This window comes from Benincasa hispida, unplaced genomic scaffold, assembly GCF_009727055.1.
Source record: "Benincasa hispida cultivar B227 unplaced genomic scaffold, ASM972705v1 Contig548, whole genome shotgun sequence".
Lineage (NCBI taxonomy): Eukaryota > Viridiplantae > Streptophyta > Magnoliopsida > Cucurbitales > Cucurbitaceae > Benincasa > Benincasa hispida.
The window spans coordinates 424,204-439,902 of NW_024064915.1; the positions used below are offsets into that span (position 1 = coordinate 424,204).

At 32.0% G+C, this 15,699-nt stretch overlaps 1 protein-coding gene across 2 annotated transcripts; it reads left to right on the forward strand.

The window, feature by feature from the left end:
• The first annotated feature begins 694 nt into the window (after positions 1-694).
• On the forward strand, positions 695-7,232 carry LOC120069688 (acyltransferase-like protein At3g26840, chloroplastic). 2 transcript variants are annotated; one of them, XM_039021469.1, is made up of 14 exons: positions 697-1,462; positions 1,753-1,804; positions 1,958-2,013; positions 2,406-2,564; positions 2,901-3,005; positions 3,447-3,547; positions 3,700-3,821; positions 4,675-4,783; positions 5,142-5,272; positions 5,464-5,833; positions 6,129-6,242; positions 6,336-6,421; positions 6,503-6,612; positions 6,698-7,232. In XM_039021469.1, exons 1-14 carry the CDS (start codon positions 1,027-1,029, stop codon positions 6,886-6,888), a joined length of 2,142 nt encoding a protein of 713 aa, XP_038877397.1. In that variant the 5' UTR covers positions 697-1,026; the 3' UTR covers positions 6,889-7,232. The 2 variants fall into 2 exon arrangements, with proteins under 2 accessions (XP_038877396.1, XP_038877397.1); XM_039021468.1 differs by having other exon boundaries at positions 695-1,462; positions 6,129-6,421.
• The last annotated feature ends 8,467 nt before the right edge of the window (positions 7,233-15,699 follow it).

Below are 15,699 nucleotides of genomic sequence, written 5' to 3' on the forward strand. Positions count from 1 at the left end.
AAGTACTCATGTAATAGCCATGAATCTTAGTTTATTGGATTTAGGTTGTTTCTAAAACGAAATGAGCAATTCAAATATTCAATAACGACTTTATTGAATCAAACTTCAATAACATTTTTATTGATTAACAGAAGAAGTTTCTTGTTTATAAACCACGAGTTTTTAGGACACAAATCTCTCCTCTTTTTAATTTTTCCAGCTACCTTAGCAAGTCTAAGATCAACCATCTTAACATATATTCCCAAGAAATCAATACATTTGAAAGCTTGAATTTAATCTGATCAGTTTAGGGTAAATTCTTAGCCCTACACGTATGGACACATTACCTTGGAATAGTGGTCCGTTTTTAGTCAAGTTTTCCACCTACCAATCTTGTGGATCATCTCAGCTTTCTCAGCCGACTGTTCTTAGTCCGAAATAAGAAGAAACCCAACATTCTTTTTCAACTTTAAATTTGTATATCCAAAAAATACAAATTTTACTAAAATTGGTTGAACTTTTAAACTGAATGATGGAGAGGAGAGTGAAGAATAAAATTTTGAGTAACTATAAATGTGGAAAGAGAAAAGAGTTTCAAAAGTTGGATCTAATTGAAACATTTATGACCTTTCATATGCAAAGTTATGCAAAAGAATTGGGCTATTTTTCAAAATTGAAAATTGGAAAGAGCTATTTTTATGAATTTTACGTTGACAAATTGAGGAGGGCCTAAAAGGAAGCAATAAAGGTGCGTCACAGCGTAGAAAAGCTGTATCTTCCATTTTCCAATTCCGGCATTGCCGACCATTCCCGGAGGCAGCGGCCACCACACAGCCGACCTCTAATGTCTGAGCTCAAATAAATTGGCCAATGCCCAGTTTCCAACAAACACTTTCTGCCCCACTCTCTATTTCCACTTTCCGCCACCGCCCCCGCCATTTACCGGCCACCCCACATCCTCTTTAACTTCAACTCCCTCTTTTCACTCTCTCACCTTTCACGCCTCTCATTCATCATTGGACCGGGATTGGGTTCTCTTTCTTCTTCATGGCCGCCACCGGAGCTTGTGTTTTCCATGGCTCTCTCTTTTCACCTCTCCGGCGTCATAGGACCTCCTCCATTGGAACTTTCAAATCTGCTCCGATTGCGATCCCTAATGCTCCGCGACTTGCTGTCTCTACTACTTCCATGGACCGAGTTGCTTCCTCATCCTTGCCGGAGACTACTTCAACCTCCTCGGTGACTGATTTGTTTGGTAATGCCCGGTTTGACAAGACTTACGAAAATGCTACAACCGCGATTGTTGGAGTTGGTGGTGCTGAAAACGGAACTCGGTTCAACTCGGAGGTCCGCTGGAGCTTGAAGGACTATTTCGAACAATCAGTTGAATTGATTAGATCGGACAGTGGGCCTCCTCGCTGGTTCTCGCCGCTGGAGTCCGGTTCTCGGATGGATAATTCTCCATTGCTTCTGTTCTTGCCTGGTTGGTTTTCTTCTTCTGTTTGGATCGTTTGCTACTTTGTAATTTCTATTGGCTTTTTGTCTCGCCCGCTAAATCCATCCACTGGTCATCTTTTATAAGGCTATTCTGCGAAAATTTGAAATCGAAACCAGCGCATCACTAATTTCATCCTCATTGACTCTGTATAACGCCCCTGTATTTCCTTTTCCGGGTTCTTCTGGCCTTTTCCAATTCAACGTGTGTGCATCTTCGCCTTCCTTTATATAATTGCTATGATTATCGTTTGATCGTTTTTTGATTTGAACCTGTAGGTATTGATGGGGTTGGACTTGGACTTATCAAGCATCACGAGAGACTGGGGAAGTATGTATCACCTCGTAATTGTGTGCGAAATGATTTACAATTGTTCTTTTTCTTGTCTTTCACTTTGATCAAAATTGGATTTGATTTTACAAATTGAAGGAAACGTGTAGTAACGGCTGACTTTACAATGATTTGTATTTGCCTTCATTCAAGGATTTTCGACGTATGGTGCTTGCATATTCCGGTCAGGGATCGAACACCATTTACAGGTCATTATCAGCAAGCTTACTTTGTAATGAGTTTTTGGGTCGTCCTTATAAATGTATAAGAAGGGTTTTTCTTTTTTGTCCTGACAAAATTACAAGTGGGGTAGGAGAATTTGAGTACATGACTATCTAAATTTAGTTTACTTTACTAGTTCAGACTACAATGGTTCTTAGCGGGTAATGGATCTATCTATTAAAAGAAAAAAAAATCATCATCAGTTTTCGGCAATGATGAATCTAATTGAGGTGACTCAACTAAAGTAGATTTAGATTAAAAATCTGTATTGGTTATACTGAGTTGTTAGCTGTCATGAAAAGCGAGACTGAGCTGTTGATTCTGCAACATTGGCGGATTAAAACATCATGGAGTCTCTGAATTATTTAACTCAATGCAGAATTGCTGAAGTTGGTTGAAAAAACAGTAAAAGATGAGCATCGTCATTCACCAAAGAAACCAATATATCTTGCTGGAGAATCCTTGGGAGCATGTCTTGCTCTGTCTGTTGCTGCTCGCAATCCACATATCGATATTGTATTGATTTTGTCTAATCCAGGTAAGCTAAAATTTGCGAGATGATTACTAAATTTGATACCCAACAGACCAAAAATAAACAGAGTTTTTAAATTGAACTGCACAATATTTTGTAATTTTGTGATGTGATGCATGGGAAGGGATACATGGAAGATCAAGATGCTACCAATTTATTTTTCCTTTTTGGGATGAGATTTTTCTCTTTTAAATCTGCGTTTGGTGGGATTTGATGTATGATAAAAATTAACATATTTTTATTCAATATGTGAACCTTTCAGACTTCAGTTAATATTTTGTGTAATTTATGTGTGTAATCTCTTCTCTGCTGAATATTTCTTTTTGTACTTCCCCCTGGCAGCTACTTCTTTCAGCAAGTCACCACTACAACCTGTAATAACTCTGTTGGAATTCATGCCAGAATCATTGCAAGTTAGCCTTCCTTACATACTGAATTTACCGAAAGGTTTTCTTTCCTTGTGATTCACGTTTTATTTTATGTACTTATTGGTTGAAATGCATACTTCATTTCCACTAGGTAAGCTCTCTCTCTCTCTCTCTCTCTTTTGAATGATCATTAGTTGGGGTTTGGACGGGCAAATTGATTCGCTGAAAATTCTTTTCGTGAAACTGATTAAAAAAATTATTGTTAAAGAATAAATTAAAAAGATTAAACTTAATATATAATATTTAATTATTGTACATCTTTGGATATTTCATTCATCAATGAAACCGTTTTTTATTAAATAATAATAATAATAATTTCAGTACAAGATTTCAAGTTCAAAACCCTCGAATGCAGCTTTTGGACCTGAAAATGGTTATGCTCTTAAGGATCATGTTTAATAATTGGTATTTCATATCATCTTTTACTTTATAAAATAAGTGTTGGCAACATAATTCTTAGGTGATACTTCTAGGCTGCCATTGGCTAGTGTGGGAGACATATTGCAACGAATAGTCGGCGAATTATCACAGGATCTTGCTGCTCTATCTACTCACCTCTCTGTAAGAAGAACTCTATAACAACCTGTGTACTCAAAATTTAAATATGATAAAAGATTGTTTCTCAACATAATATCTCCATGAAAACGTACGAAAAATATTGTGTAGCTGGATTTTGTTAACAACAATGCACACGCTAATGATCGATGTTACAGGTTCTTGCTGATATTTTACCTGTAGAAACACTCATCTGGAAGTTGAAAATGCTTAAATCTGCTTCAGCTGATTCCAACTCACGGCTCCATGCCGTAAAAGCTCAGACTCTGATACTCTGCAGGTCTATATCTCAAGTCAAAATCCTTTTATTCTAAGAATAATGAAGGGAGTTTTTCTATATATTTTTCCTAGCTTCTATGCAGTCTCCCCCTACTTAAATTGTTCCACCCAGAGCAGAAAACCAGCGCAAGATTGGTTATTTCTTTCCATTCTGTTGTTTAGCCATCCTTGCTTCACAAATTGTTTATGTACGATAATGAATTTCAATTCTTGTATCAATTATCATCTTAGAGATTAACACTGTGGAAGGAAGATAGTTAGCCGCAGTATTGATGGAGTTTTGGATGAGAAATCAATCAACAGTGTACTTTGTCTTTTGAAGATAATAGAATTAAGAACATGCCTTTCTACAAGAAGTTTTTATCTGATATCCCTAAGCTCATCGACCCTCACAATAATATGTGTTTCTTCAGATATGGTCGACACTAGTATTAGTATAATCAAGCATCATCCTTAGCCTCTGAACAATCTGTAGTGGAAAGATGGTCATTATATATCTTGTAGTCATGTTTAGGAGCAAGCATCCATGCCGATGCTTGCAGTTATGCATTGCATTCTTTGTCTAAGATTTATAATTGTTTGTGATCATGGATTATTTTGTTTTTACAGTGGCAGAGATCAATTGCTACCCAGTATGGAGGCTGTCTCTTATACACATCTAGATGTGTATAAGAGACAGGTATAATCAAGCATCATCCTTAGCCTCTGAACAATCTGTAGTGGAAAGATGGTCATTATATATCTTGTAGTCATGTTTAGGAGCAAGCATCCATGCCGATGCTTGCAGTTATGCATTGCATTCTTTGTCTAAGATTTATAATTGTTTGTGATCATGGATTATTTTGTTTTTACAGTGGCAGAGATCAATTGCTACCCAGTATGGAGGAAGGTGAAAGACTTCGTCAGTTTTTGCCGAAATGTGAGATTAGAAGATTTTCCATCAATGGTCATTTTCTTTTCTTGGTAGGAGATCATTTCCCTTTTGTGGAATAAATGTTAAGTTTCTCAGCTTTAGATTATTTTTTCTTTTTTATCTTCCTAACTAAAAAGCAATCAAAGTCGGTAAAGGTCTATCCAAACAAAGGTGATTGCATATAAGAACAGTGGAGGGGAAAATAAACTGTATCTGTTTCATGTAGGGGGAGGAAATAGATAAAAGAAAAGCGTGTTCTTTTTTTCTTCTTCTTCCAAACGCAGCTGGTTCCATTTCATTAAGTTCGTTATCACCTTTGTTTTTCTAATAGTAAGTGAAATGGCGGGAGTTCACTGAAATTAATAAATAACATAACATAACATAATTCTGCTAGTGAATGCATGGCAGGAGGATGGTCTTGATTTGGCTGCTACAATCAGGGGTGCCAGTTTCTATCGTCGTTCGCAGCACCTGGATTATGTTTCAGATTTCATCCCACCATCGCCTGCTGAATTCAGAAAAATATTTGAGGACTTTAGGTAGCAACACTTTGGCACAAACATCTAAAAATATTTTTCTGTCACTTGTTTTCTACTCTTTGTTAACGATGAGAGAGCCAGTATATTGATATACTTTATTCGGAATCTCTATTCATTTACGTTTTGTCAGTATTTAATTTATGACGATTTTAGTGACAACTCTTATATAAACAAGTTTGGTTTTTCTGTAGATTTGTTAATTTTGCAACTAGTCCGGTGCTGTTTTCAACTCTAGAAGATGGAAAAATTGTAAGGGGACTCGCAGGTATTCCTGAAGAAGGTCCTGTCCTGTTGGTTGGGTATCATATGCTATTGGGACTCGAATTGGCTCCCATGGTAGGCCAGTTCTTCGAAGAAAAGAACATAATTTTACGAGGGATGGCACATCCTATGATGTTTATCAAAACGAAGGAAGGACGTTTACCCGACTTAGCATCCTATGATTCATTTAGAATGATGGGGGCGGTTCCTGTAACTGCCAAGAACTTCTATAAACTTCTTTCTTCAAAGGCACACGTCTTATTATATCCCGGAGGCATGCGCGAAGCTCTACATCGAAAGGTAAGTTGACTGACAAATTGAAGGCATTAGTTTGCTCTATCAAGTCCCATCACTAGCATGAAATTTGATTAGATTACCTTCTCTATAGTTGACACGAATTTAACTCTCATAATAAGTTCAACACAAAACATTCAGTTTATTTTTATATATTAGCGAAATCTCTAAGCAGAACTGGGATTTATGCAAAAAGGCAATACACGTCTTTTCTAATGGTTTTTCCTACAAATACCAAGTTGTCGACTACGAAGGATGGGAGCTAAAAACCCTCTGTTTTTTCTACTCTCTTTCTATACAGGGTGAAGAGTATAAGCTATTCTGGCCTGAACAATCAGAGTTTATTCGGATGGCTGCTCGGTTTGGAGCCAAAATTGTACCTTTTGGAGTTGTGGGGGAAGATGATATTAGTGAGGTACGCTTCCCCTTCCCCCATAACCTTCCATTTCATTTCTGGCTATTGCTCTGTTATATTCTCTTTTGGAAAACTAATTTCATTTGTCATCAGATGGTTTTTGATTATGAAGACCAGATGAAAATTCCGCTCTTTAAAAAACAAATAGAGGAACTAACCAGTGAAGCCGTGAGACTGAGGTTCTTTTTCTTTGCGTGATAAAAACACTTTTATCACTTCTCTTGCTTGAATATCTTTCTGAATGATCCCTGTTTTGGCAGGGCTGACATGAATGGTGAGGTTGCAAACCAAGATGTCCACTTCCCTGGAATTCTCCCTAAACTTCCGGGAAGATTTTATTATTACTTTGGAAAACCATTCGAAACCAAAGGTACGTTTACTAAAAGAATTTGTATTCTTCTAATGGTTTGCTTGGGTAACTTGTGATATAAACTTCAATTGTTATATATATAAAGGGCGGAAAGAGGAACTGCGCGACAGAGAAAACGCCCACAAACTATATCTTCAAGTAAAGGGTGAGGTAGAGAACTGCCTTGCATACTTAACAAATAAAAGAGAAGACGATCCTTACCGACATTTATGGCCTCGTCTAGCTTATCAAGCTAAGCATGGTTTTACATCTGAAATTCCTACTTTTGAGATCTGATTGATTGTTCCTCCATAGCATGAGAAACCAGCCAGAATTCTCTTAGATTTGTTTGTTAGGCCATTGGCCACAAGCATGTTGGTGAAAAGCTGACCCTGGTGGCCAATTTGGTGCTTCTCATAAGTTATAGGATTACCTTCTTTTCAGGTAAAAACTAACCCATGTCTATTGTTTGTTATGAATTTTCCATATAATGTCAATTTGTGGTTGTAAATTTTATTCATATGCTAAGGAAAAGAAACAGGCCTTTAATGTGGAGACCTATTCATGATCCCTCCTTGCTTGTATTGCAAAATAATCAGATATATATCAATGATTCTATCTCAGTTTTTTATATATGAAAATAAAAAAGAATTGATATGTTGGGATGGCTAGAAAAACGTTTCAACTTTTCATCACCTTTCATAACTCGAAAGTTCTTTGTAAAGAATAGATACTACTTCCATTAATTGTCAATCACATCAGTATCCATGAGAATGATGTCAAGTTTATTGATACAAAAGATTTTTTTTAAAGAAAAAAAGGTCTAGTGTACTAAACATAGAATGTAGGTACTAGGTGAATACTAGAAAATTTTCTAAATCTTTTCTAAATCTTTCCTATTATGTCTCATAGACAGCCTTGAAGTAGTTGACTACTTGTGCTACTGTATTGACTGTGGATTTTCCACGATGAATTTTGAGAATTTATATNCTAACAAAAGTATTACTAAAATTTAATGTACATAATTTCCAAAATATGTTAATCAACAAATTAATTATGAATCAAATATGTTTACCATCACATGATTAAAAAACAAACACTTAATGAGATTTTTTTTAAATTAAATACTATTATAATTTTGAAGTATAAGAATTAAATTGTTTTATGCTAAAATTCAAGTTATTAAATTATTACAAATTAAAGTTCATGTACTCTATATTACTTTCGAGAAAGTTAGGATCATGTTCTTATTTTTTTATTTTTTTTTCTTGTTTCTTGTTTTCTAATTTTTAAAAACTAGAAATAGGAATATGTTTGACAACTATTTTCATTTTTTGTTTCGTAGAAAAAAAAAACATAAACTTGTATGATAATTTCTTGTTTCTTGTATTTTTTTTTCCTTACATTTTCTCTTATTTTACTGTTTAAATATAATTTAATTATATAAAATAAAAAATAGATAACATGCATAAATAGGTATAAAAAATAATTATAATACATAATTTACATTATCAAACATACGTGAGCCTCGCTAAAATTTTATCTGCAATATTATCTCACTCAAGTTATTCATCTTAAATGTTGACTCAAATCCAACTAAATTATATTATTATATAAATGTCGTGGTTGTAAAATATTAGAATGAACTAAATGAATGTCTCAGTAAATAAAATTTATAAATTATAAAATCTAATTGGTTTTGAAGGTATTAAAAATAAGAAATAATAATTTAGAAAAAATGAATTTAAAATAATATATAGACATGTCTTGTAAATTTTTAAAAAATTAAAAAATATTTAAATATACATATTAAAATTTTAAAATATAAATACTGAAAATTTTAAAATTGAAAATTAAGTTAACATATAAATATAAAATATAATAAATAAAAATCAAAGAAAGTAAGAAATATAAAAGATAATATAGAAAAGAAAACAAGTGTAGAAGAAAGAAACAAATATAAAATTTTAAAAATAATAATAAAATAAAATAAATGATTGACCTAGTGTAATCAAACCCAGGATGCACACCTACTTACCAGTGAGCCACGATTAATTTTTGTTACATTTAAGGACGAATATAAATAAAATAGAACTGAAATAGGTTGTGGTTTCTCAAATTTGGTCCCATTTTTAACGACGTTTCTCAAATTCTATAAACAATAAATAGAAATGGTTATTAAACAAGTCAGTTTCTTAAAAAAATGAAAAACAAAAATAGGAAATATGAAACGGAAACGTAATTAAACGAACCTTACTGGCCAAAAGTGATTTTTAACTCAAAGTAAATAAATAAAGACGTAATTGGAAATGACAACTTCTTGTGAAAATTGAAAACTCATTTAGAAGAAATATCTTTATTTTTCGAGGAAGAGGAGGAGAAGGAGAAGGAGAAGAAGTATCTTTACGCCACATGAAGATGGCTTTTAAACTTCTCATGAATGCAAAATAAAAAATAATAAAAAAAAAAAACAAACAAAGAAAAGTTTAATAACGTATATACAAACTCATCTTATTTTGTTTAGACAACCAATGTATAAGACTTCGTTAAAGTGGCTGTTTGGGGATAGTAAATGAATGACATACAATCTAAAATCCATATTTGGATTAAACGTTTTGAGCCCGATTTGTAATATGAAACTCATTTCATTCTCACAATTTTTATCTTAATCCTTCACTATTTACACGCTTTATGATCTCACTTCCACTTCACTTTAACTCATGCATTCCAACACTTTTCTAATTTCCAGTAATCTGATTACATTCCAGTTTTTCAAATAACCCTAAGCATCTTAATTATTAAGTTATGTTGAGTTTAAAAATGAATTTCAAACACCTTTCCACTAAATTAATCTATTTACAAACTAAACTAAAGATAATATAAGATTTGAATTGTTGGGAAGTGAAGAGTGTGAAGGTGTAAATGAGTGATTAGTCCCATTTTGGAATGAAAAGTGTTTCATTATTTTGAATATTATGACATAAAATCTTTGAATCCAAAACTGGTATCTTTGTTAATGTTTTTATCTAAGTCTAACCATGACTATGGTACTAAGTCACACCAAATGATTGACAAGATTCCTTCATATGATTTCCCCTCCCAATTTCCACTTTCTCTCCACTAAAATTCAAAATAAAAATAATAATAATAAAAACGACTCAATATTTTTTTTTTTTCTTTTGAGTTCAATACTATAAAGAGAGAGATTCGATTTAAACTTTAACATCCTTATCAAGAGTAGGTTAAACTTCGATTAATATTTTCAATACTAGAGATATCAAAAATAATGTAAAGACTAAAATCACACACTTCAATGAATAAAGTTGATGGAATAGAAACTACAAAACATATGAAAAAGAAAATGAAAAACCCATTAAAAATGTAGAACATAAAAAATAAATAAATAAATAAATAAATAAAAAGGCATTAAAAATATAAAGAGAAAAATTGAAAAATATAGCATTCGATTTTCCATAGTGAGATCTTGTAATATATGATTTCTCATATACAAAATTTGTTCGAACAGTTTTCTCAACCTCGACAACCAAACAAAAACCGACACGTGGCTTTCATATTCACATCTACTCCCACAAAAAAAAAAAAAAAAAAAGCGGAAAACAAAAAAGAAACGAAACGAAACGGACTCCGGTCCGCCGCCGTGGGATTCCAGTACCGCAAAAAACAAAAACAAACAGCCACCGGAGAATCGTAGATTTATAAGCGAAGAGTGAGATCGATGGTTACATGTTCAAGGGAAGTATCGGTGTTCGGAGAGAGAGCATCGGGCGAGGCGTTGGTGGTGGTGTTAGCACGGAAATGATTCTGATGAAACCAATGGTCGTCGAGAAAGCAGCTGGAGTGGGAGGTGGTGGATAGTGCGGCGGAAGATGATGATGATGATGAGTGATGGGTCGGCGGGGGAGAGTGTTGAAGTGAAGCGGGTGAAGAATTTCAGAGGTGAAATGCTTACGAGAGGCGGCTCTTTCTTCGCTTGTGAGCATTTGGTGGCCGCCTAGGGCTTGAGAATGTAAAATTTGCGAGGGCAGTAAGACATGGAAAAATGCGAGGGGAAGTGTATTGAGAGTGAGATTTTCTGGAAGATTTGGAAGAAGAATAGAAGGAGTAGTGGTTGTTTGGGTAAGGAAGTCGTAAATGGTTGGATCCGCCATTGATGAGGAGCAGCTCTGGAAGGGGAATGAAAATGAAGAAGAAGAAGAAGAAAATAAGCAAAATGAAAGAGGAATAAAATGGGGTATTATTTATAGAGAGGAAAAGAGGTGTGGGTGATCAGAGGAATAATATTATCAATGCAATGATTTGTGAATTTAAATTGACAATATTGCCCTCTCAACAATCAAAACTAATTAGTCAACAACTCTCTTCTTCAAACTTCATATAAACTCCTTAGAAAAGGTAAATAAATAAATAAATAAATAAAAAAAGGGTGGGGGTGGGGGTGGGGTACGATAATTGATGAGTAAATGGTAGTATAAAGATTTCAGGGTAAAATGGAAAAAAAGGAGAGAATATTTATTGTTAAGGAATTGGATAAAAAGGACATGAAGTGGTAGCACTAACCATTCCATCCATTACACACACACACACTTGTGTCGGACATCCACACATCAATTCCCTTTTCTTTTTTTTTTTTTCTTTTTTAAATATATATTTTATATTTTAACTTCCTCTGCACTGCATGTAATGCAACGTACACTATCTCTCTCTCTCTCTCTCTCTCCCTTTCTTCTCTACAATCTTTATTTTAATATATTTCCATATTTCTACCTAATAACTTCTCAAAAAGTTTATGTTTTCATTTTCCCTTTTTTTATTTCTTCCAAAAAAAAATTCTTCAATTTTTAAAATGTTTAGCTACCTATTTAATCCTTAAATACTCTAAACTTCTGTCCATTTAATAGCCTCTTTAACAACTACCACTGCTCATTCAAACTCTAAAAATCAAATCCTTTCTAAAACCACACTAAAAATTCATTGAAATCGAAAAAATTGTGGTTCCGTCAGGTTTGAAGATATTTGAACCAAATTAATTCGGTTTCGTTCGATTTTAATATCGAAAAATTAATTTAAAATCAAACTGAACCATTTTTAACTTATTTATTTATTTATATATTAAAAAAAAGAGTAATACTAAATTTAAAACCGAACTGCACCGAACTGTTTTTTATTATTATATATATATATATTATATATATATATATATATGTATATATATATATATAACATAGATTTTTTTAAAATACCAAAACTGAATTTTAAACTAAACCAAATCATATATACGGTTTGGTTTGGTTTTACATATTAGAAAATTAAATTCGGTTTGGTTTGACCACCAAACCGAATCAAACCAAACTATTTCAACTCCTACTAAGAACTTTCAATTTACTTGTTTAAAACTATAACATTTTGATAGTTTATTATATTACACTTAAATTTTAAAACTATTCAAATTTTTTTTAGTGATAGGCAAGAGACTTATAGATTTTTATAAATCTCAAAGTTTGTGAACTATAGATAGATAAAATTTGAAAGTTGAATTATTATTAGATACAAAAATCACAAATTTTAGAATCAATTAAACAAAAATTTGAAAAAATTAATTAAAATATTGAACTTATTAAAACGCAAACTAAAAATTTTAGGAGTAAAGTGATAACTAAACCTCTCTCTCTCTATATATATACACGTTAAAAAAAAAGCTATTAGATAAATTAATGACCTATCAGAGCATAAAATTGGAAAGTTCAATAATTTTTTAGATACAAAAAATCACAAATTTTAAAATTTTCATTTTAAAAAGGCTATTAGATAGATTAATGACCTAAAAGTTAGGAACTGGACTTATATATATAATTAGAAGAAAAATTATTTTAAATGACAAGACTACTAAAAATATCTAAAAATAATAGAAAAATATCACAATTTATCTACGATAAATCGCAGTAAATTACGATAGATTATTACCTGTGTCCGATACAGATAGTAGTTTATTACAGATAGACAGTGAAATTTTATTATATTTCTAATATTTTGATTAATTTTTCTGTATTTGAAAACAACAAAAAGAAAAAAGTACAATTTCAATTTATACCCCGAACTTTAGGAGTTTTATTAGTTTAAAAATCAAACTAATAACTATATCAATTTACACCTTTCTTTAGGTTTAGTTTGAAAAATATAAGACAAGACATTTAATTTGTCAATCAAACTTATGTAGGTTTAGAAGTTTAATTGATAAAATAATAAGCCTTACACTATGTGATATTTAAAACATAATGAAAGATTTAAACTGATAAAACTTCAGTTCGTAGTTTTACACTAAGAGACTGTTTGGGGCGTTGAGATGATACAGGATGTGGGAAGTTCTGAAATCTGGAGAGTTCTGATGTCTAAGGAGTTTTGATCGAGTATGAACGATCGGTTCAAGCATAAAGATGATATATGATACACAGAAGGAAAATGACCGTGAAATACGAAACACTAAAATTGATGAGATAGGATAATGGGCCTACAGATGATATAGGATATGAGAATATACTATCTCACGTCGAGTCCCCAAAGAGTATCTAATAGTAATAGTCTTTTTTTTTAAAAAAAAAAAATGAATAAAAAAAGAAAAGAAAAATACAAAAGGAAGGTTTTGGTTGGAGTGCCAAAGGGAAATCCGAGTTTTGAGGCAATGAAAGGAATATACAAATGAAAGGTCATGTCGAGTTGACCATTAATCTATATGTAATTCCTATACTCAATACGTAATCTCTTTCCTTTCTTTTCTTTTCCCCTTCTTTTCCATTTCCCCCCTTTTTCATTTTTTCCTTTAATGTCGCTTCCCTTTCACTTTAGTCTTTCTTCACTCACCTTCCAATTAACATCTAAAGTCAATCCATAATTCAATTTATTTTTTTCTTCACTTTCCATCCATTATTTTCACCTACGACTCATCCGAAAATTCGAGTTGGTGAGGTTTGGCTATCCGAATGATCTAAATAGGGTCTTCAACCCAACCCGGATTGGATTGAGTTGTCCGATTTTTTTTCCTTTATTATTGCATTTTTATTAATTTAAAATACTTAAATTTGTGTACAACACATACTATTAATTAAAATTTCACAAAATTTAAATGTTAAATATCAAAATCCAAGATATCTATTACAAACTTAATACAACCACCATAAATAAATATATATATATATTTATATTAATAATATTATTAGAAATTCAGGTTAGATTCGGTTGATCCAAATATTTTTAAAGGACAGACATAATACATAGAGCAATAAGGAAAAAAATCTAAAAATATAGCTTTAAAATATTTATTGCAAATATGGAAGTATTGATCAGTTAACTTTTGAATTTTTCTAATTTTCAATTTTGTCTTCTTTGTTTTGTTGCTATCAGTGGTAACTTTTATTTATTTTTTTTACTTTCATTTCTCCAATTTTTGCTTCCATCTCCTCAATCTCCTCATCTCTCCAAATATTACATAAAACATAAATACTATCAACGATATCCTTTATATTTATAGCAATATAAAATATCATTGACATTAGTTATCAATGATATCCTTTATGACTATCAATATAGAAGGATATCATTCTATATCTATAGACATTAATAAAGACATATAAATACACTACATATACCAACAAACTAATCAAAAGTCTCTGATTATTTATAAACAAGTATAACATGATGTCAAATTCAAACAACAAAAAGTATCACAGCATTACCATGGATAGAAATACATCAACAATAGCTGATTTGACTATCATTGATAGAAACATATCAGCGATAGCCACTGATAGCCCATATCTCAAATTGAAAGCTATAACTCATAGTAGCATTACTAATAACAACTATCAATGATACCAACTGATAGCACATTTCTCGAATTGAAAGTTATCATTGATAGCAACAATAGCACATTTCTTAAATTAAAAGTTACCACTGATAGTAGTATCAGTGATTGCAGTTATCAACACTAGCAACTAATAACACATTTCTCAAATTGAAAGCTATAATTGATAGCAACTATCAGTGATAGCAACTGATAGCACACTTCTCAAATCGAAAAACTACTACTAGTAGGAGCTATCAGTGATAGCTATTAATAGCAGCTATCAATGATAGTCACTGATAGCACATTTCTCAAATTGAAAACTATCACTGATAGCAACTATCGGTGATAATTTTCAATTTGAGAAAACTGAGAAGCAACGTGTAAAATGATGTTTGGGTATGGGTTTTTTGGTTGTTTTATCATTTTTTGTTCTATATATGCAATTATTTTATCCTTATACTACATATTCTATTATTTTGAGCTTGAATTTCATTTATACAACTAGCCCATATTTAAAAATGTAACTAAGACCCAACACACACAAAAAAAAAAAAAAAACATAAAAAATTAAACTCAACCCAAAATTAAAACTAACCCAACCCAATCCTTACAATTTGGGTTAGATAATTCAAATTTGTTCGAATTGTCAAGTCATTTGAACACCCCTAATCCAAAGTCATCTCAGATCGTCTCTCTTTTCTATATGGATCGATGTTCTTGAGCATCAAAGAGCAATGGAATCAAATTTGCACTTTTAAAACACCGTAAGTGGAGTAAAATAGACAGTAACTCCAAACCTTAGGAACCAAAGTGAAACAAATTTTCGTGAGTCAACTAACAATCAAATTAAGCCAACCTTTTAGAATGATTTTCAAAATCTTGGGGGCTAAAATTTATCTTTTTGAAATCTAAATGATCAAATAGACAGTAACTCTAAACTTTAGGAACCAAAAATGTATTTTGTCCGACATTTTATTTCAAAGTTATTCGAAAGAGGCTCCGATCATAATATTGGGCCTTTTGATTGTACATTGAGCTTGGCCCATCCTCATATATTGGACTAAGTCGAGACTATTATGTTAATGGGCATTTTGTGGCCCATCTTCGTATATTGTATGTTATCATTAACTTATAAATAGTTTACTTCTTTCTATTCATAATCATTATGAATAAATATTCATTTTCCTTGGATAAATTACTGATATACCAATATTAGACTTAAAATTAAATTTTGAACAAGTGGTAATATC

Coding starts and splice junctions, on each gene's coding strand:
- LOC120069688 (XM_039021468.1), top strand. CDS start 1,027: ATGGCCGCCACCGGAGCTTGTGTTTTCCATGGCTCTCTCTTTTCACCT. Junction 3,548..3,699: donor CTCTATCTACTCACCTCTCT/GTAAGAAGAACT, acceptor TCGATGTTACAG/GTTCTTGCTGATATTTTACC. Junction 3,822..4,674: donor CAGACTCTGATACTCTGCAG/GTCTATATCTCA, acceptor TTGTTTTTACAG/TGGCAGAGATCAATTGCTAC.